This window comes from Physeter macrocephalus, chromosome 12 (genome assembly GCF_002837175.3).
Source record: "Physeter macrocephalus isolate SW-GA chromosome 12, ASM283717v5, whole genome shotgun sequence".
Lineage (NCBI taxonomy): Eukaryota > Metazoa > Chordata > Mammalia > Artiodactyla > Physeteridae > Physeter > Physeter macrocephalus.
Genome location: NC_041225.1, coordinates 18,836,892 through 18,859,620, shown reverse-complemented (window position 1 = coordinate 18,859,620; position 22,729 = coordinate 18,836,892). Strand labels below are relative to the sequence as shown.

General features: G+C 44.4%; 2 protein-coding genes across 2 annotated transcripts in view; both read left to right on the top strand.

Moving 5' to 3' along the window:
* NPAS2 (neuronal PAS domain protein 2) overlaps positions 1–22,729 on the top strand; it is a 169,364-nt gene that overhangs the window by 113,349 nt on the left and 33,286 nt on the right. Inside the window, exons 3-5 of the mRNA XM_055089127.1 lie at positions 5,506–5,654; positions 13,422–13,513; positions 20,523–20,612. Of these exons, the coding sequence (XP_054945102.1) occupies positions 5,506–5,654; positions 13,422–13,513; positions 20,523–20,612 (331 nt within the window). The remainder of the gene's footprint in view (positions 1–5,505; positions 5,655–13,421; positions 13,514–20,522; positions 20,613–22,729) is intronic.
* Positions 18,506–20,063, top strand: LOC102987637 (protein Njmu-R1-like). The gene is given in 2 exon segments (XM_055088934.1): positions 18,506–19,591; positions 19,593–20,063. Coding segments are annotated over 2 exon segments (1,185 nt in total). The 5' UTR covers positions 18,506–18,877.

The window sequence follows — 22,729 nt, the reverse complement described above, 5'->3', positions numbered from 1 at the left end:
AGCACTAGAATGGTCAAAATAATTTTGAAAAAGAAGAATAAAGTTGGAGGAATCACATTATTAATTTTAAGACTTACTATAAAACTACAGTAATTGCACAGTATGGTACTGGTGGAGGGAAAGCTCCACATGAAGTTGACCAATTGATTTAAAAAAAATTTTTTTTTAATTAATTAATTTATCTGTTTTTGGCTGTGTTGGGTCTTCGTTTCTGTGTGAGGGCTTTCTCTAGTTGTGGCAAGCGGGGGCCACTCTTCATCGCGGTGCGCGAGCCTCTCACTATCGCAGCCTCTCTTGTTACGGAGCACAGGCTTCAGACGCGCAGGCTCAGTAGTTGTGGCTCACGGGCCTAGTTGCTCCGCGACATGTGGGATCTTCCCAGACCAGGGCTCGAACCCGTGTCCCCTGCATTAGCAGGCAGATTCTCAACCACTGCACCACCAGGGAAGCCCCTGATTTTTTACAAAGGTGCAAAGGTAATTCAGTGTAGAAATGTCAGTTCAAAAAAGTGGAGTTGGAACAACTGGACAACCATATACAAACAAACTTTCACCTAACCCTTACATGTTATAAAATAACTCAAAATGGATCATAAGTCTAAAGGTAAAATGTGTAAAACTCTTAGAAGAAAACAGGAGAAAATCTTCGTGGCCTGAGGTTAGGCCAAGGGTTCTTAGATCTGACACCAAAGCACGATCCATAAAAAGCAGAAAATGGTTAACTTGGGCTTCATCAAAATTTAAAACTTTAACTCTGTGAAAGACACTTATTAAGAGAGTGAAAAGGCAAGCTGGAAAAATACTGACAAATCACATGTCTGACAAAGGATTGTATCAGAATATATAACGAACTCCCAAACCTCAACAGTAAGGAAACAAACAGCCCCATTTTAAAATGCCGAAGGGCATGAACGGATGCTTCACCAAAGAAGATATACAGATGGCATAAAAGTACATGAAAAGATGTTCAACATCATTAACGATTAGAAAAATGCAAATGAAAGCCCAGTGAGATAGCACTGCACATCTCTTAGATGAGCTAAAATAAAAAGTACTGACAATACTAACTCCCCTTGAGGATGTGGAACATCTGGATCACTCCTACATTGCTAGCAAGAGATAAAATGGTACTGCCACCCTGGAAAACAGTCTGGCGGTTTCTTAGAAAGTTAAACATACACTTTCCACATGATCCAGCCATCCTATTCCCAGGTTACTTACTTCAGAGAGCTGATAACTTATGTTCACACAAAAACTTGTACACAAATGTTTACAGTATCTCCACTTATGAACAAAAATGGGAAACAACCCAAATCTCCTTCAGCAGGTGAATGGATAAGCCAGCTGTGTTACATCCATGCAATAGAAAACTACTCAGCAATGAGAAGGGGAAGGTGTTGGTAGGTGCAGCAACTTGGACGAACCTCAAAGGCATCGTGCTGGGTAAAAGCCAGCTCAGAAGTTTACATGCTGTCTGATTCTGTTTATATGACATTCTCAAAAAGAGAACACAAGGATGGAGAACAGAACCGGGGCTTCTAGGGGTTACAGATGCAGAGAGAATGAGGGAGTTGTAGGTGGAGTTGGGAGAGTGCAGTGCTTCATAGCATGGGCACCTGAGTTGGCCTTCTCCACCACTTCCTAGTCCTGTGACGTCAGGGGTTATACAGCCTCTCGGTGCCTCAGCTTCACCTGTGAAATGGGAATGATAACAGTACCTACCTTCAAGGGTCATTGTGAGGATTAAAGGAATGAATACATGTAGGGCACTTAAAATAGTGCTATTACATAGTAAGTGCCCAGCAAGTGTTATCTCTGTCACCAATGTCCCGTGGGAGACATCAGAAAAGATAACCTGGGGCTCTTTGAGCCCTGCGTTCAAAATCAAAGGCTGAGGCTTGTATCAATGTATGTTTAAAACACACACACACACCCCTTCCCTTCCTCCTAGACCTCCTCTCTCTTTTTTTCTCTCTCTTAAACTCAATAAAAAGAAGACAAACAACACAATTGAAAAATGGGCAGAAGATTTGAACAGACACTTCACAAAAGAAGATAAACGAAAGAGGGTTAAGCATGTGAAAAGATGCTGACATCACTCATCATGAGAAAAATGCCAATTAAAACCACAATGAGATAACGCTACAGTGGCTAAAGTGAAGAAAGACTGACAATGCCAAGTGTTTGCAAGGATGTGGAGCAACAGGAGCTCTCATACGTTGCAGGTGGAAATGCAGAAACAGGACAGCCATTTTGTATACAGTACTATCCTACAATATTAAACATACTTTTATGATATGACCCAGCAATTTCATACCTTTGTATTTACTCCTGTGTCTACACAAAGACAAGGAAATGAATACTCAGAGCAGCGTTATTCTTTTTTTTTTTAATTTTTTATATAAATTTTAAAGGTTACTTTCCATTTACAATTATTCCACAATATTGGCTATATTCCCCGTGTTGTATAATAAGAGCAGCATTATTCTTAATACCTCCAAAGTAGAAACAACCCAATTGAATACTAGTCAGCAGTCAAAAGGAATGAAGTATTAATATACGCAACAGCATGGATGAATTGCCGAAACTTTATGCTAAATAAAAGTCAAAGACTCTGTGCTATCTGATTCCATTTATATGAAATCCTCGAAAAGACAAAACTACAGTGACAGCAGACCAGTGGTTTCCCGGGGCTGTGGTACAGGGGAGATCAACAGCAAAGATGCAGGAGAAAACCTTTTAGGATGGAGGAGCTATTTTACAGCTCAATTTTGGTGGTGGTTCCACAGTTACCAAGATTCATCCAACTACACACATAAAATGGATGAGTTTCACTGAACATAAATAATGCCTTAAAGGAAAAAACAAACCCAAAGGCTGATTGTTTAAGTGTCTTTCAACCTGTTTTCCCAGTGCCTTAGGCATGGTGGTCTCGGGGCCTGCCGAGCAGACCTCCTTATCAGAAATAAGGTCATCTAAGGCTTTTTTTTTTCCTTCTTGGCTCAGAGCTGTGGATTCAGCTGACACTGACCAGTTTCCAGTGGGCACCATCATGTGTCCCAGGCGGAGGCTGACAGAAACAAGACTGTGTTCCTGTCACTAATGATATAAGCCTTCATCATTGTCTCTGCCAGGCTGGGTTCATTGTCAATTATACCCACTGAAGAAGAGAACAGAGTCATAATGAGCTGGGTGTTATCTGCTCACCAATAATTTATAATGGGCAAACTAGGACAGGAACAGAGCTTTTTTTGACTAAGGAGGTTGCATGTCACTCTTCAAATCTAGGCCAAAAAATTATTTATAATGCATAGACAGTCACTCAGAAAGTTAAAAGGTTCCTTTCTTCTCTGCCATGCGTTTGAACAGTATGCTTTTTACCTTGGACTAGCACAAAGGCACCTCTGCATCTTACTGCTACACCTGCAGTCAGACTGTGGGAGAGATTGGGAGAGAGTGTACTTGAGGATAGTGACTGGCCTAGGAATGAAGCCTTTGTAGAAGTGCCTTGAGGATTTCAGGTCCTCCCAAAAATCCAAGGAGACAGAGGAAGGAGGGAAAAGTCAGGAAAAGGAAGAGACCCGTAGGTAAGGGTAGCTACCACGTGCTTTAGGTGAACTTTGAAGAATTACCTCAGGTGTTATCAGGAAACCCCCCAAACTGAGACGAAATCAGCAAAAGATGACTTGTAAATGGGTGGGCTGAAACCAAGACAGGTCGTTTGCAGTTAGGCAGTGACAAGTGGAGTGGTTGTGTGGCCATCACAGCGTCTAGGGAAAGGATGTTTGGGTGGTGTGCCTCTGTTTCTAAGGGTTGTTTGGGGAAGCTGAATCTGTGGTGATACTGACACCTGTGGATATTGGTACCTACCCTAGGGGAGGTGAATCCCTCTGAGGGGAACCTGCTGAGGGGTCACAAGCCACCAGCATCCTGTCCTGACCACGCATTGGCCGGTGGCCTCCTGGTGGGTGATTTGCTGCTCCAGGCACCTTGACCCCGGGCCCCAGGGGTCCTGGACCAGCAAGTTCAATGGACCCTGCAGCTGTGGCCCTTGTTCTGTCCCGGTGAGCTGACTTTCTGGAGCGAATCCATCTGGGGTGAATTTGGGAGGGGTGGGTCAGCTTTCCCGGCCCTGGATCAGCTTTGAGGAAGCTGGCTGTGGAGGAGCACCTGGCCTGTGGTGTGTCTAAGGATCAAGGCCTCTGGGGGGCCACAGCTTCTCAGACTTCTTCAGGCTCTGGGGCACGGGGTGGTCCCTTGTCTAGTAGAGCAGCCCCTGCAGCCGCGATTTCCTATCCAAGTTCCTGGGATCCTCGGCTTCCTCAGTGGCTCAGAGCAGATCCCCCCTCCTCAAACTGAGCATCTCCACTTTGATCTCTTCTGTAGGCGTGCAGTGTAGTATGTCATTTAAAAAAAAAAAAAACAACTCTATTTTTAGAGCAGTTTTAAGTTCCCAGCAAAATTGAGTGGAAGGGACAGAGATTTTCCATATGCTCTCTGTCGCTATATATGCACAGCCTCCCCGATTACAAACACCCCACCAACAAGACTGGTCCATTTGCTGCAACTGATGAAGCTACATTGACACATCGTCCCCCAAAGACCATAGTCTACTTTAGGGTTCCCTCTTGGGGTTGTACATTCTCTGGGTTTGGCCAAATATATGACACACATCTGCCATTATGGTATCATATCGAATAGTTTCACAGCCCTAAAAATCCTCAGTGTCCACCTCTTCATTCCCCCACCACCTCAACCCCTGGCAGCCACTGATGTTTTTACTGTCGCCATAGTTTTGTCTTTTCCAGAACGTCATAGAGTTGGAGTCCTCGAGTGTGGAGTCTTTGCAGATTAGCTCCTTCACTTAGTAACATGCATTGACGTTTCCACCATGTCATTTTTAAAAGGGTTCAGCCACATTTAGCAGCTTGACAGTCACGTGCAGTCCCTGTCACATTGCCTCTGGACCATGCGTGGCTTGTAGACGGTTTTGTGTGGGCTGTGCCTGGCCTCCCCAACAGGATGATGAGCTCTGGGGTAGTGGGCAGGACGTGTGCCCTGGGTGGCACTGGCTCTCTACTGGGCACTCAGGATGCCTGGCTATCCCTTGGGACTTGGCATCAGGGGCTGGGCGCTCTGGGTTGGAGGGGACCTGGTTTGGGCCTGAGGACAGACTTCAGAGCAAACCCCTCGGGGCTCTTTATCTTGATAATCAGCATGTCGTTTGTTCTCTGGAGTCAGAGCATCTGGCTGCAGAGCCGATCTGTAAGATTTTGCATCTGAGTCAGGACTCACTGATACTGTCTTTCTTTGTGGCCAGGAGCCTAGCGTAACATTTTTTCTGTCCCTGTTACTCAGCTCGGAAATGTGGCACACGTTTCTTTCCTTGAAAAGTTTTGATTAGATGATCTCAGCAGAACACACTCTGACCGAAAGTGCCTCCGTCCCGTAAGGAAGGCTTCCAGGAGTGGAATGTTCCAGTAACCTGTGTATTTTGCGTTGACAGAGCTTCTCGAAACAAGTCTGAGAAGAAGCGTCGGGACCAGTTCAATGTTCTCATCAAAGAGCTCAGCTCCATGCTGCCTGGCAACACGCGGAAAATGGACAAGACCACCGTGCTGGAGAAGGTCATCGGATTCCTGCAGAAACACAATGGTAATGGTGACGCCTCTCTCCGTTTTTACTCCGTTCCTGCCATTTCCATTTGGCAACGACTTCATCAAGTTGGTCTTCCTGCTTGGTTCTCTCTCCCCAGCAAACCCGATCTCCTCCGTCATAGGTTTCCTCTTTCCAAGGCACTCCACCCTCTAGAAAAACCCTATCCCCGGCAGGTTTGGGACAGGACACTCACCTCCCAAATTGCTTTCTCAGCCAGAGGAGGGAATCCAGAGCAGACTCACAGGTCGCACCCAACCCCAGCAGGGTGGCGCTAACGATGGGCGCATCTTGATTAAAAATGTCTGGAGCAGGCCTTTCCGTCTAGCCCTGCCATGCCCAGGTATTCATTTTCCAGTGGATCAGACGGTACTGGTGTCTCCATCCATTGCTGCCACCGCCCCTAAACTCTTTGGCCTTCTACCAAAGAGTTTAGGTAGAAGGAAAAAATTAATACCATGGGAAAAAAATACCATGGAAAAAATTAATCAAAAATAATTAATTGACTTAATATCAAATACATTTTTTAATTGAGATGTAACTCAGCATAAAATTCACTACTTTTAAAGTTTATAGTTCTCTGGCTTTTACTATACTCACAGGTTGTGCAACCATAGACACCATCTAATTTTATCATCCCCCAAAGAAACCCTGTACCCCACTAACAGTGACTTCCCGTTTCCACCCTCCCTCCAAGTCTTGGCAACCACTGATCTATTGAATACTTTCTGTCTCTATAGATTTGCCTGTTCTGGGCATCGCATACAAATGGAATCATACAATATGTGGTCTTTTGTTTCTGGCTTCTTTCACTTAGCGTCCTTATTTTAGCAAGTATCTGTGTTTCATTTCTTTTTATGGCCAAAGAATATTCTATTGTGAGGATATACCACTTCACTTATCTGTTTCTCAGTTGACAGATATTTGGGCTATTTTCATTTTTTTGGCTGTTAAATAATGCTGCTGTGAACATTCCTATAAAAGTCTTTGAGTGGATATACATTTTCAGTTCTCTTGGGTATACCTAGGAGTGGAATTGCTTGGTCAAATGGTAACTTGGTGTTTAAATTTTTGAGAAACTGCCAGACTGTTTTCCATAGCAGTGGTACCATTTTTACATTCCCAGCAGCAATGTATGAAGATTCCAGTTTCTCCACATCCTCACCAACACTTGTTATTGTCTGATTGTGTGTGTGTGTTTATTATAGCCTTCCTGGTTGATAAGAAGTGATATTTCATTGTGGTTTTGATTTCCATTTCCCAAATATCTAATGATGTTGAGCTTTTCATGGGCTTATTGGCACATGGCAAATTTGTATGTCTTCTTTAGAGACTGTCTATTCAAATCCTTTGCCCATTTTTAATTGGATTATTTATGTTTTTGCTGTTGAGTTGTAAGATTTCTGGGTACTAGACCCTTATCAGATATATAATTTGTAAATACATTCCTCATTCTGTGGGTTGTCTTTTCACTTTCTTAATGATGTCCTTTGACATAGGAAAGTTTTAGGTTTGATGATATCCAATTTATCTTTTTGTTGGTGGTGGCGGTTTCTTGTGCTTTAGCTATCATATCTAAGAAACTATTGTTGATGAAGGTCATGAAGATTTAAATCTATATTTTCCTCTAATAGTTTTGTAATTTTAAGGTATAATTTAAGCAGTTAGATATAAGCCATAGGTTAAACATTTAGATATTTGATCCACTTTGAGTTAATTTTTTGTATATGGAGTAAGGTAGGGAGTCAAAGTTCATCCTTTTACATGTGACTATCTAGTTATTCCAGCACTCCACTCTTTTTTTTTTAAACTTTTCAATACTTTATAAAGGTATAACACTCATACAGAAAATACACAGATCATAACTGTACAGTTGAATTAGTTATGACAGAGTGAATACAGCCAGGAAACCAACACCCAGGTCAAGAAATAGAAGCTTCCCCAATAGTTGCCCCTTCCTGTTTACCTCTGCTTTCCCCAAAGGTATTGTACAATGTCTACATGTTTTTTATTTTATTTTATTTTATTTATTTTTTTTTTTGCGGTACGCGGGCCTCTCACTGTCGTGGCCTCTCCCGTTGCGGAGCACAGGCTCCGGACGCGCAGGCTCAGCGGCCACGGCTCACGGGCCCAGCCGCTCCGCGGCATGTGGGATCTTCCCGGACCAGGGCACGAACCCATGTCCCCTGCATCGGCAGGCGGACTCCCAACCACCGCGCCACCAGGGAAGCCCCTCTGGCTGACTTCTAATACCAGAGATTGGTTTCGTCTGTTGGGCCCTTACTCAGATGAAATCATACATTATGAACATGATGTTTGTGTGACTAATCTGTGTTCTTCCAGTGCAGTGGCTAATTCATTTTCATTGATACCTAGTATTCCATTATATGAATTTATTATTTGAATCCATCCTTGAACCTCTGTCTCTCTCAAATCATCCTGTCTCCATTTTACTCTCCTTCCAACCCTTTTACCTCTTAGCACGGCCCACCCTGCACTACTGCTCCCCTGTGGATGGTACCAAAAAATTGAAGAAGAGTTAGGAGGGTTCAGGAGCTACTAACAAGCAAGAACAGAATTCCCTTTTTTTTTTTCCTTAGCCATGACACCAAACATATTAAAGTCAGAAATGTCAGATTACTGAGGAGATAATTACAGTTCTTCTGTGCTTACCGTGATGCTTCTCCTTCACTGAACATTTTCCTAGACAGGATGATTTCATGGAAGAGGGCACAGCTGGGACACTAGAAAGTTTCATTATACTTGTTATTCCTTTATTATTTCTGTAATAATTGTATATACCTATTACAAATGTGACAGTAATGATATATCTCCTTTTTTACCCCACAGCTGCCCAGGGGAGAGTAAAGAATATGTTAACTGCTTTTGTTAAAAGTCAGGGAAGAACAGTCAAGCCAGGAACAAGAACAATAAAGTATTTGCAGCAATATTTTATCGCCCTCAATAATTTAAGCAGAATGGTTATATTTCCGAAGTGATGATTTAGCTAAATGAAAGAGCAGGTTGTTTTGATTACCAAGATATTGTGTGCAAATTACTCAAACTAGGTCAGTGCCACTGAGAAATAGGACAGCTGAGATCAAGTTCATCAGTGTGACATTTATGCTGGGCTCTGTCCACTGTGGAATTACAGAATTGTCAAATCTGGGACCTGGAAAGGATCAGTCAGCAGAAATGCAGCCTCCTACCACCCGGAGTGCCTGTGTCCATCTCACCTTTTTCTTAAGACTAAGGCCTACTCCACGCAGCCCCCTGAAATGCAACCAGGATCAACCCCAGATCTCCCTCATCCTTATTCCACATTCAAAAGAAAATAGAAAATCCAAGACAGATTTTATTGAGAAACATAATGGTTGGACCAAAATTTAGATTAAAGCAAAAAACAAAAACAAACAATAACTTAACTTATAATCCAAATGGACATGAATTCCACAAGCATCTGCAATGGAGTGGAGAATAGCATGGTTAGCATTCATTCGGGGCTCACCTTGAGCCAGGCAGGCATTGTTCTAAGGGCTCCATAGAGTAACTCACTGGCGTGTAACTCATCTGAGGCTTACAGTGGCCCTTTGGGTTGGTACCTTTTCACAGATGAGGCAACCGAGGCACAGAGATGTTAGGGCACTATTATCAGACAGCCAGGAAGGTACAGAATCTAAACCAGGCATTCTGTCTCCAGAGCCCAAGTTTTTAACATCACATCGTACTGCTTCTCCGCAAGACATGATTTATGGGACTCTTATAGATAGAGACATCATAGCTACACTATAGCAGTTTATTAGTGTGGCCATTTAGACTACTGGCTCTCACCCTTGGTGGCCCCTTAGAATCACCTGAGGAGCTTTTAAAAATACATGTAACTGGGTCACACCTCACAGGCCAACACCTCAGAATTTCTAGGGGTGGAACCCAGGTTGTGAGCTGGAGCCGGCTCGAACCAGCTTGCAAAAGGTGATTGTTAAATTTTCAAGAGTTTTACAAGCCACTTGACATCAAGTTGGCAGCTTGAAATCAGCCAGGGTCTGAGTATTTACACCATAAAAACAGGCAAACACTACTGTTGTGGGTGTGGAGAGCCTTTTACCAGCTCACCCGTGGGTCAGGCCTAAGCATCAGTATTTTTAAAGCTGCCCAGGTGATTCCAGCGTGCAGCCAGGGTTAAGAACCGTGGATTTAGGCGTGCTTTCTGCCTTCACGCTGAAGGTAGGCCGCGTGATACATCAGGCATGATGATTAGGTGCAGGTATAGTCGTTATAATTATTTAGCTCTTTGCGCAATAATCTGTCAAGCATCCCTATTTCCTCAGCTTGGGAGACACACCTTGATCCTGGAATGCATGCTTTTTCTCTTTGAAGTAATCCAAATCAAAATGAGAATCTGACCGTGTTTCTCTGTAGGGAAATGTTGTGTCATCAGTATCTATTACAGGAGAGAAACCCCTAAACTCTGTAAATAGCAAGGCGTATTGGGCAGCCTGATCCACACCCGTCGCAATGTTACTTCTACAAGAGCAGGCTGACCTGTTTGCTTTCCTCTTCCTGTGCGAGTCTCCGCTGATTCCATGTCATTTTCTCCCAACAGCAAACCCTAGTCCTCACCCTTTGCCCCTTCAGTACGTCTGCCTTAGTGAGCGGGGGTGGGTGGAGATGGCAGCAGAACAAGGAGAAATGTCCCTGTTGGACAGGGTAATAGTTACCCCATCCGGCCTGTCTTGTGCCCCATTTTCCAGACTCTTCCTTGACCATATATAACCCAAAGTCGTACCTGCTTGTTCACGCATAGCATGAGCTATTGGGAGGTGAGCGTTCTAGGGCACAAGTCCAACTTAAACTATGGTAGACTTTGGGGGTTCAGCTTCTGATTGCAATGTTTCCCTGCAGAATTGCTCCCAGATGGTTGTGCTTCCCTTGCTGTTTAGAAACCACTCTGACGATATTGCTTTGCTAATCCTGCCCTGTCACCTGTAGCTTGTAATATTGTTCCCGTAAAATGCCAGTAGAGATGTGATTATAACACTGAATTCGATTTCCCAGTTTAGCTTGCTTGGAGACATTTTATCTGTATATTTTTTAACATGCTATGGATGGAGCCTTAACTTGCAAGGGATGTAATCAGATTATTGAAAATCAAAGTAAATGAAATGGCAGCTTTCACTATTACTATGCTGTTGTTTTAGAAAGTATCTGGTCATACTGAATGATCTAAAAGAAATGGGTCTTTCATTTCCTTTACCATTAAGTTGGATTGTCCTTGTCTATATCAGATTTGGGCTGCCAGGAAGACTCTTCTCCTAGACAAATGATTAATCTACAGTTTGATCCTAATAGTCAGAGGAATTTTTACAGATGAGCGTATGTGTTGGGAAAAGGGGGAGGGTATTTATGGGTTAGTTGATAAGCATAGCCGCAGTCCATCTCTTTTCTAAGTGGTAAAAGGGTCGCAGTCATTGATCTGAGGGACTGGGAGTTTCACCCTCTCCTCTTTGGCTCAGCTGGGACCCCAGAGCGATAACTGGCCCAGACGTGTGTGTAGCGCCCGGCCTCTGCTTCCCAGGATGCCTTTCACTGGGCACAGTCTGTGGCCACGGTGGCATCAGCTGAGAGGGGTCCTCATACTGGTCCCCGCTGGTGGCCCTTCAGTGCTGTTGGCTGACTACCTGTCCACCACGGTTTCCTTTCCTGGGTTTCTTCCTGTGTTCAGTGACCAACAGCTGTTAGTGGCTCTTTTGTGCTCCTTTCAAATCATGAAAGACAAAACTTCAGTTGTGTGCAAGAGCAGCAGATATTCTTTCAGAAATCAAGAAGGGAGATCTCTTCCCTGCAGGGAATGCGGGGTGACTGAACTCGGGAAGGTTTACAGAGTCACACGTGTAACTCACCCTTCACAGCATCTTCATTCAGGAGTAACCACTGACTTCATTCACATCCATTCACTCAGATGGCAGGATGAACTTGCCAAACTCCCTGCGGAGAAACTACCGACAACACAGCGTCAAAGGGGAAGGCCTTTAAATGTCTCTCCTCGTTTAAGTTTATAGATTATCTGCCTGAACAATTTGCATTTTCTAGGAAGCTGTTGAACAGAATATGATTTCTCTCTGAGGTAAAGAGATAAATCATAGCTATGTGGGTTTTTCTTAGCACCGAGAAAATAACCCCTAAAGAAACCTCTTACTACATAAAGTGGAGCAAAACATTGGTTAAAGATGGAGGATAAGCTGAAGGAAAAACAAATATATTCAGTATAGCATTTGAGCTCCCTGTAATAATCAGAGATATTTTATTAATAAAGCACCCTCTTTCAAAAAGGCAGAAACCAGACATGGAAACAACCTAAGTGTTCAACGACAGATGAATGGATAAAGAAGATATGGTACCTATATCCGGTGGACTGTTACTCGGCCATAAAAAAGAATGAAATAATGTCATTTGCAGCAATATGGATGGACTTGGAGGGCATTATGCTAAGCGAAATAAGTCAGACAGAGAAAGATAAATACTGTGTGCCGTCACTTATATGTAGAATCTAAAAAATACAACAAACTAGTGAATATAACAAAAAAGAAGCAGATTCACAGATATAGAGAACAAACTAGTGGTTACCAGTGGCGGTGGGAGGGGGTAGACAATACAGGGCTGGGGGAGTGAGAGGCACAAACTATTGGGTGTAAGATAGGCTCCAGGGTGTATTGTACAACACAGGGCATAGAGCCAATATTTTATAATAACTGTAAATGGAAAGTAACCTTTAAAAATTGCATAAAAATAAAAATTAAAAAACAACAAAAAAAGAGCTTTAAGATTAGTCAGTAAACCAAAAAAAAGTGAAATGCCCTGAAATCTTACAGTTTTTATAGGAAAGAAACTTGATTGGTGTTTTCCCAAACTTGACAAAAATCCTAAGAATTTACATGAAGTTACCGAGTTGTGAAGCAGAAGGAAATTATTCTAAGTCATGAATAGTAAAAACCAATTTCAGTCAACTATGATAAAGAAAAGAAAAGACAAGGGCAGGAGAACTAGAGTGTTTAAGGAGTCCTGTGTAGACCAGTGACTATTAAATTTACAAACATGAAAAACATCTTGCAAACAAGGTAGTTACTTGAAACGGGCAAAGTACAGATTAACCCAAAAAAGTTTTGGGAAGAGTAAATTCTGGCCTTAAAAGCAACTAAGTAACATGTATTTGTATAGCACATTATACTTCAGGAACTGGAAATGCTGAAAAATACATTCCAATCTGCACAGACACAGTAGGTTAGATACTACGCACCTAAGATGTTTCTGGAATTTTGAAAATACCAGCTCGCTAAAGCATTTTGTTTCACCTTGACCATGAAGAAGCAGCTTAAGGATGTGACCCTGCATCCCTGTCCTTGTTCCTGTTGCCTTGAGAGGTGGCAACCACCTGACTCCAACCGCTGATGATGGGCTTTGTCATGTAGAAATTCAAGGGCGTGGTGCCACCTGCTAATTGTAGGCACTGCACTCAGTGCAGAGGGTGGGGTTCTCTCCTCACAGAAGCCTCATTAAAGGGGTGTGAAAACGTCAAGAGGTGTTTTTAAGCCCATTGTATCCAAAGCACCCAGTCCTCAGAAATCAGAGTAACTTATGTCCTTATATCAGCTTCTTTCGTTAAACTACACATTTACACAAAATCACATCGAAATAATGTGTGCTTCATCTGTTAATTCCAATTTCTAGGTGCCTTCCCATCTAAAAGCTTGTTTATGCTTTTTTTTTCAGAAGTCTCAGCGCAAACGGAAATCTGTGACATTCAGCAGGACTGGAAGCCTTCATTCCTCAGTAATGAAGAATTCACCCAGCTGATGTTGGAGGTGAAATGCACTTTCCAATTAGCTTAATGGGTTGCAACTTAAAATGTAGCTGCTTGCTCCAGATAAGACCCTGTGCCCAAAGTAAACAACTGTTCTTGACCCTGCAAAGACGGCTGGGAACAGATAGACTCTTGAAAAATCTGCCTGCTCTTGCTTATGTTTTGGCTACCGAGTTGGGCAGTAGAAGCGAGAATCCCCAAACTCAATGCAAGTGTGTACCGTTGCCATGGTGACTGCCGGCCCACTCACATCTCCCAACCAGAGGATACCTAGTAGGGGAGCCAGGCAGGAACAGAGTTGGAGGTAGGGAGAGTGAGGGGATTACGTCTCTGCCCTGTATTTATGTAGAATATAATGCAGCAATTCTATATTTTTCCCTTAGTAGGCCACATTTTGAAAGCAAAAGTCTTCTTTTCAAATAATGCTTTTAACTTGAGCTCCTAGTCCATCAACATGACGTGTGGATATCAGCCATACGTGACTATGCCCTCCCCACCCAGCACGTGGTCTCTCTGTGCCAAGAAGGGTGCTCACATTTCTTCCTCCGGAAAGTTAAGGGCCCACGCCCATCTGCTGGGCTGGATTTGAGGAAATCTGACTGATCTGAGTGCCTGGCCTTCTTCAACATCACGTTTCTCTATGGGTGAAACTTCTCAGTACAGATGAGGATAAGTCACTGCAAAAACATCCAGATGGTGCTGACTTTTGAACTGGGGATAAGACTGGGAGTGTTCGGATACCATGGTGGACAGAGAGAAAGCCCCAGACGTGGCATGTCTGGGCCCTTGAATTAGAAGAAGAAACCTGGGATGGATGGCTTCAGCCAGAGGAAGTTAGACACTGGCTGTGTCAGTGGTTCCTGGCAGGGTTTTAGAGAATGGCTATTTGGGATCTGTCTGTCTAGATCTCATCTTATGTGCCTATATAAGACTGATGTAAACGTTAATTTACATAGATTAACTGTGCAGAAAACAGAAAGTTACTGGAGTAAGAAAATGCCAGAATGAAGATGTCCAAATATTATGAAATATAAAGGCATTAATGTACATTTGCATGAAATGAAAGATACTTAAATCTGCATGTGAACTATATTTAAAGAAAATACAGAACTTTCTCCAGAAGCAATGCATTTTAAGTATGTTAAATTTAGAGGAGCTTGTGAAATATCATGTTGAATTAATGCATCATTATGCTACTTCACAGAAATCATTTTATCTTTTAATTCTTAGGGAAAAGTAATTAAAACACATAACCTCTAGCATATAACCCTCTTAAAAAGTCTGTAGCACAGCCTTTTCCCCCCCAAGGAGTTTCAGGGTATCAAAAGTATTTGAGGGAACAGGACTTTTATAAGGTTAACAATGTATAATAGTTGCTTGTAGTCGTCTCTTATGGTCATTTGTATTTCTGTAGTGTTGGTTGTAACTTCTCCTTTTTCATTTCTAATTTTACTGATTTGGGCCCTCTCCCTTTTTTTTACTTGCTGAGTCTGGCTAAAGGCTTATCAATTTTGTTTATCTTTTCAAAATACTAACTTTTAGTTTCATTTATCTTTTCTATTGTTTTCTTAGTCTCTATTTCATTTACTTCTGCTCTGATCTTTATGATTTCTTTCCTTCTGCTAACTTCGGGTGGTGTTTGTTCTTTCTCTAGTTGCTTTAGGTGTAAGGTTAGGTTGTTTATTTGAGATTTTTCTTGTTTCCTGAGGTAAGCTTGCATCGCTGTAAACTTCCCTCTTAGAACTGCTTTTGCTGCGTCCCGTAGGTTTTAGATCATCGTGTTTTCCTTTTCATTTGTCTTTAGGTATTTTTTGATTTCCTCTTTGATTTTTTTCAGTGATCCGTTGGTTGTTTAGTAGCATATTGTTTAGCCTCCAAAACACGAGTTTGTGTTTTTTTGCAGTTTTTTTTTTTTTCCTTGCAGCTGATTTCTAATCTCATAACATTATGGTCAGAAAAGATGCTTGATATGATTTCAATTTCCTTGAATTTACCGAGGCTTGCTTTGTGGCCCAGCATGTGATCTAACCTGGAGAATGTTCCATGTGCACTTGAAAAGAATGAGTATTCTACTGCTTTCAGATGGACTACTCTATAAATATCAATTAGGTCCATCTGATCTAATATGTCATTTAAGGCCTGTGTTTCCTTATTGATTTTCTGTATGGATGATCTGTTGATGTAAGTGAGGTGTTAAAGTCCCCCACTATTACTGTGTTACTGTCAATTTCTCCTTTTATGTCTGTTAACATTTGCCTTGTGTATTGAGGTGCTCCTATGTTGGGTGCATATATGTTTACAATTGTTGTATCTTCTTGGATTGACTCCTTGATCATTATGTAGTGTACTTCTTTGCCTCTTATAACAGTCTTTATTTTAAAGACAAAAATTTGGGCTGAACTGAGACTTAGGAGACTGGAATTTCTGAAAAAGAAGATTTTAGATTTGTATGGATATGCTTTATGCACTTTCCTCTGCTCCCAGTGTAGACTCCCTAAAGCCAGTCTAAAGGAAATCATGCTAGATGAGTGAATTGGACCCCAAATTAAGCCTATACCACAAGTGGGCCTTCTGGGTGAATTGCATCTTTGAGGCATATGGGAAACCCACCGACTAGAACTTTTGACTTATCTCTGACTGTTTTAGGCTCCTCTTCTACCCTCTTGCCCCTCAGTAGACACAGACCACGTGATGGGTGACTGGAGCCTCCTATACCTTCCTCATGATGGTTCCCACAGGATGATGCTCTCATTTTCCAGGATGCAACTTCTCCATAGTGTGTGTCCCATTCCAGCTGCATATCCCCCTCCTTTGTTCAGAGCCATTTCAGGGAGCATGAGGAATCAGACGCCATGTCTTCATAACCAGGAGGTTCCTTTTTAAATGAAGATGAAACCCAGGACAGAACCCACCAGGCCCCAGGGAACTGCACTGCTGGTGCCGTCTGAATGTGAATCCCTCCTTCTTCCCTCTTCTCCCAAAAAAGCCCCAAACCAGACTCCATGAGAACTCATAAAGTTATGGAATTTGAAAGAACAAAATGACTTGGTCGCAGACCAGCCAAGCTGGTTGAGTGTAAACTGGCCAAGATGGTGGCTGTAAGCATTGGAACAAGTAAACTCAAAAAAGGGAAAGCTCTTATTGACTGGCAAATAGGGAGTGTGTGGTATTTCTGAATTTTGTTCAGAAAAGCTACAGCCATCTTTTCTCTTAGCCCAGATGTTGTCCCAGAGAAGACAAAAAACATTCTATCAGAGCCAGGAATTGGCAGAAAGGGGTGGTTTCATTTCCTTCTGGTGTGTGACAGGTATGAAACTCGGGCCATTATGGCATCTCTGGCGTCCCTGAAGCTCCTGCCCAAGTCCCCATTGCAATAAGAGGGGCACAGCGCTTTTCAATCACGTTCTATTGAGTCCCTCTCAAATGCTGCTGATGGGACTTCTACAGCCATCGCGAACATTCTTAAAGCAGTGACTCGGGGTAATTCTTGTGCATTTGATGGAAAACGCCAATGGGCTGATGAGCGTTATCTTCCATCTATAAATACCTTCAGCTTTTTAACACCCACTTGCTTTACAAATTCAAGAGGGCATGGGCTCCCTGTGCAAGAAGAGAATTTATGTTGCTCCTGCTTTTCCCGATATTCTAATCTACTTTTTCTAAAATGGTCCAGATGACGTCATCAACAGTGCCTCCACCTGTTCAAAAAAATTCACTTCCAGGAGCACTGCTAATATGATTTTTTTTTTTAATTTAGAAAAATACTTAAGGGAAGAAGAAATAAAGTTCACTAGGATGTACCTCGGTGTTCACCATGAGCCATAAATCTGATCCAGGATCTCTCCAGCTCAGCACTATTGGCATTTGGGACCTGATGATTCTTTGTTGTAGGGACATCCTGTGTGTCGTAGATGGGATGTTTCAAAGAATCCTTGGCCTCTATCCGCTAGATGCCAGGAGCACCCACCCCAGAACTGACAACCGAAAATGTCTCCAGACATTGCCAGATATCCCCAGGGGGGCAAAGTTGCTCCCAGTTGAAAACCACAGATAAATTCCAAGAGGATGAGGTCCACTTAAGAAATGTGCTTTAATATATTTTTCAGTCTTAAATCCTGCAGTACGTAAGTGTTAAACAGTAAATGACCCACATGTTAATTTTCCTGGAGAAAAGAACTCTTTCCCACTTTGGTGCGTGGTGATGGTGGGTGCCCTTCTCTGCACGCTTACTGGACTATTTCCACTTACTGCTGCCGTGCAGTTGGCCACATCCTCCTACCCTGAAGGAATCCATGCCCTTTGGCTGTGCAGATGCTCAGTAACACCCTAGGAGGATATAGCTGAGTGCATACAAAATGTTTCCAGAACTTTCTAAGCACATATTTCAGTTTGGGGGTTTTTCCCCCAAAGTGGAAAAATTCCCATATTTGCAGAAGATGCTATTTTAACAATACAGTCAGTGAGGCAACAGTGATAGCTTACGGGGATGTTCTGCCCGAGCGTTATTACGTCCTCAAAAATTTGTTTTTGGGGAGGTGGACTTTGTTTTTAATCTCCTCCATCTCTTCAGTGTGTCCATAGAGCCAGCTGCCAGGATGACCCCATTCTCTGCTGAATAGAGTCTGAATTTTAGAAATCACCTTTCTCCTGTGTCTTATGAGAGCATTCTGAGCATCTGATAAGGAATCTGAAAACAAAACAGTCAGTGAGTCTGTGAGTAAACATGGATGGCCTATATCTTTTCTCTCATGAGCACCCAGAGCAGTGCATCTAGCATAGAGCAGGCACTCAGTTAAAACTTCTAAACAAATGAATTTTCCAGTTATTTTGAAATACAGTTGGCCCTCCGTGTCCGTGGCTTCCACATCCGAGGTTGGTTGAATCTGAGAATGTAGAGCCCACGGATATGGGGGCAACTCTCAGGGACTTGAGCATTCGTGGATTTTGGTGTCTGCAGGGGTCCTGGGACCAATCCCCAATGGATACCGAGGGACAGCTGTTCTCATGGATCTAGTTGAGTTACACAGCACTTCCCCATCGGTCCCTCCCTTTCACTTTGGTGGATTCATGTGAATGTTCTTTACAAACAGCTCCTTCAGGAGGTCTTTCTATGGCAATGGATGTAAGCAGAGGTCTACACCAACCAGCAGGCACAGTTTTTCTTTTTTTCAATACCTCTGTGAGGTCTGATATCTTTTAGTAAATGTTTACCAGTGAACTCAAAGTGATATTGGGGATAGGAGGACAAGGACTGTAAAATATCACTGTCATCTTTTCATGGGTAATTGTGATATTTCTGATTCGGCCCGAAGGTACGCTTATCATTAAAACTACTTAGGTACAGGGCCGTTCAGAGGCCGCCGCGATGCTCCCCTCCTTGCAGGAATCGCTGGATGGCGATGAGAAGGCGCTAGAGAGCAGCGAGGAGGGCGGCCCCACCGAGGAGCCCAGACTCAAGCCCCTGCCCAGCAGCCGCTACTGTGTCTACAGCTACCGTGGAAGCAGACTGGCCCAGCGGCGGGCGGGCGGTGATGGTGGAAGCCCAAGTGGCACAGATGCAGAAACTCCCTCTGGTGATGATTTCAGCCTCTCCTTGGCGGATACTAATCTACCCTCTGAAGTGGAGCCAGAGCTGCACAGTTTCATTGCTAAGCGTCTTTCTAAGCGAGCAGTCTTTGAAGGGCTGGGTAATGTTGCATGTGTGGAACTGAGAACTCCAGGTTACAGAGTCAGTTGTTACTACTGCCTTTTCCACAAGAAAAACTGCTTCCCTAAACAGCAACAACGGACTCCGAACATAACTCTCGAGTATACGGTCTGCTTTTTAGGAGGGTCTGAAAAAGGACTTGAGCTTTTCAGGCTTGAATTGGACAAGCATATTCAAGGGCTGAAAAATGACATGAATCGTGAGGAAACGGGTGGGGAGAACCACATACAGTCCTACCCGAGCAGCTGTTTTGAGGATGTCATATGCCCAATCCAAAGGGTGGTTCGTCTCTTTCAGAAGAAGCTTACCTTTCTGCTACTTGCCGCTCTGAGTTATACTCCCATTGAGGTTGAAGAATCAGATGAAAAAGCAAAAAAGAGACATTCACAGGTTTCTGAGTGTGGCCAGTCTCCAAGGCCTGATTCACGAAGGCACCGTGACGTCTCTGTGCGTGGCCACGAAGGAGCGGCGTGCGTCCGTGTTCAGCGACTGTAGTAGCTCCCGGACTCAGTTCCACGGCGCGGGAAGCAACTGGCCTTGTGAGGACGGAATGCAGCCTTTTTTGAATGGTGCTGACGGAGGTAACCCTTTTCTTTTTCGGCAAGTCCTGGAGAACTTTAAACTAAAGGCCCTACAAGACACAGATAATTTGAAGAGATTGATCTGGCAGGCTGAAATGAATCATTATGCTTTGTTTCAGTGTTTCATGTTCCTAAAGAACTGTGGTAGTGGAGATATCTTTCTGGAGATTGTTAAAGTGGAACACGAAGAATTGCCCAAAGCCAAAAGTGTGGTAGCTATCCTCAAAGGATCTGTGAAAGAAGCTCCTGCCCAAAGTTTTTGATCACATGTTTTGAGATGATTATATTGTGAAGTTATGCAAGCCTTGGTGTTTGAAACTGCAGTTGTTATAACTGTCATAGGATTGCTATTTCAGATTATTTGAAACACATTCTAGATTTTTTTCATTTTGTACTTTTAAGCCTAATTAGACATTTAAAAAAAAAAACAAAAAAAAACTAGTTAGGTAATTTCCATGGCTAAATTCTGTTTCATGATACCAGTAGGTTCCTTTTTTCACCAAGCCTTTTTGTGCTTTGCAAGCAGTTTGCCTGGGCTAGACAAATTCTGTGTAAGAAACCGCCTTATGTGCCAGACAGGAGAGTGCTGTGAGGTTAGTCGTGAAAATATGTGAAGGGTTACGAAATAGAGTCGGCATCCTAACCCGGGGTCCTTGGATTCGGTGACCCCCTCATCCATAGAAGCATGACTGAGGAGCCTTCACCTGTTGTGTTTTCCGCAGGCGTTAGACGGCTTCATCATCGCTGTGACGACGGACGGCAGCATCCTGTACGTTTCTGACAGCATCACGCCTCTCCTTGGGCATCTTCCGGTGAGTTTCTGTTCTGCTGGCCTTTGCCGGCGCGTGGGACCCTCTTTCCTGGAGAACCATTCAGATCTCAGAGCCGGGGCACTGCAGCTGTGCGGGAGCCTGTGTGTGAGGGCGGTCGAGGAGTGCCCTCCACCAGGCTGAGGCCAAGCCTCGGAGGCTTCCTGAGGGAGGCGGCTGCAGGCCTGTGTCATCCTGGAACAGGCAAGACCCGGAACGGGGGCTGTGGTGCAGGGCCTCGCCCTCCGGTGCCCCAGAAACCGCCCAGGAGCCGTGAGCCTACGGCGCAGTTAGCAGAGCTCAGAGCCTTTACGGAGGCTGACAGACACCTGCAAGGAAAGACAAGGTCCCCTGAGGGCTGGTGGAGGGATGTGCACCAGACGGCTGGGGACAGAGGGGGGTTTGGGGGTCGCTGGAGATGTAACTGACATGCAGTAGGTTGTGACGCTTGCTGGTGGTAAGGGTCCAGTGCCAGGGATGATGGCGGGAGGGTGGGAGTGAAATACTCTGGGAAGATGTTGTTGGACCAGGAAGGACTTGAGGAACAAGGAGGGTTTGGGCAGGAGGGCAAGCTCTGCTGCCCTGTCCCGGGGAGCCAGGTGGGGTGCGGAGGAGGGTGAGTGCCGTGTGGTCCCGGGCCCTCCCCTCCCCCTCCCTCCCTCCCCCTCCCTCCCTTCCCCCACCCCCCTCACAACGGCAATAAGAGTTTCTTAGCTTCTTGATCTTGGGGGGCAACTTTCAGTGTGTTTCTTCATTGAGTGTGATGTTAGCTGTGAGTTTTCATAAATAGCTTTTAACATGTCACAGAAGTTCCTGTCTATTCCTAGCTTTATGAGTGTTTTATCATGTAAGAGTGTTGGGTTTTGTCAGTTGCTTTGTCTGCAGTCATAGAGATGATCACGTGGGTTTTTTCCTTTGTTTTTAAATTTTTTATTTTATTTATTTATTTTTTGGCCGTGCCATGCAGCTTGCAGGATCTTAGTTCCCCTACCAGGGATTGAACCTGGGCTCACGGCACCCCTCCCATCTTCCATCACACTCCCTCCTCTCAGCCTGAGCCTCGCTGGCTCCCTGGTACCCCCATCAGGATGCTCTGACTCACAGAGCAGCACCCGGCTGGTGGAGGGTCCACCTTGGAGGGCCCCCCAGAGGCGTCTGGCCAGCCTTCCATTTCCCGCCACACCATCGTTTATTCCCACAGAGACCGACCTGGAAGGAAGCTGTACCAGGAGAACCTGTGGGACTGATTAGGCTAAAACGTCCTCTCTTCTCTCTCCTCCCAAAAAGCCCCGCCAAACTCCTGAGCGCCCCCCGCCCCCGACTCCCACACGTGGGTGGATGTGCGGCCAGGACACGGATGAGGAGGGTGGCAGCTGCCCTGGGTGCCTGCTCCTAGGGAATCGCTGGCCGGGTGATGCTGGAGGACCAGGGTGGCCTCTCCCTAGCCGCACCTGCCCGGGAGCACTGTGGCCTTGCTGTGTGGGCAGCTCACCCCCCTCCGCCGGCGGTGATGACCGCAGCTTCCCTAATGGCCCAGGATTCCACATCGTCCTGGATCATTCTTTTCCTCAGAAGCCACTCCCTGCGCCCGTTGCTTCTGCAAACGATGCTGTGTGTAGATCAAAACCACCGTCCATGTTTTTCCTTTGTGGACCACTGTGTGTTGTAGACCAGAAAAGCATTTTTTACTTTGCAAGGCAGATACCTTTGCATGACTCTGAATCCATCTGACCTATGTGGTTCAGCCCATTTCCAGGGTGCACGAGGCTAGGGGTTCTCTCCTCTGAGAGCCGTCAGAAGAGGCTGGTTCTCACTCAGCCCTAAGGAGTCGGGAAAGCAGTTTCATCTTGATTTTCGTCTCATGCTGGAGTAGTGATGAGACCCCCATCAAATCAGCACGGCTTCTTTGGGCTGATCTGAGGAGGTGGGGTGCTTCTTTGGAGGGGTTGGGTTTTGTACTGCGTGGACAGGAGCGGGCAGTTCTAGGCGCTGATGGGAAGCAAACAGGTGTCAACTCCAGAACGGCCTGGGAGTGCGCCCAGAGCGATTTGGGGAAACGGGATTTGCACTGTTCTGATTTCTACTCTTGGAATTACCTGATGACCCAGCCGCCACGCGTG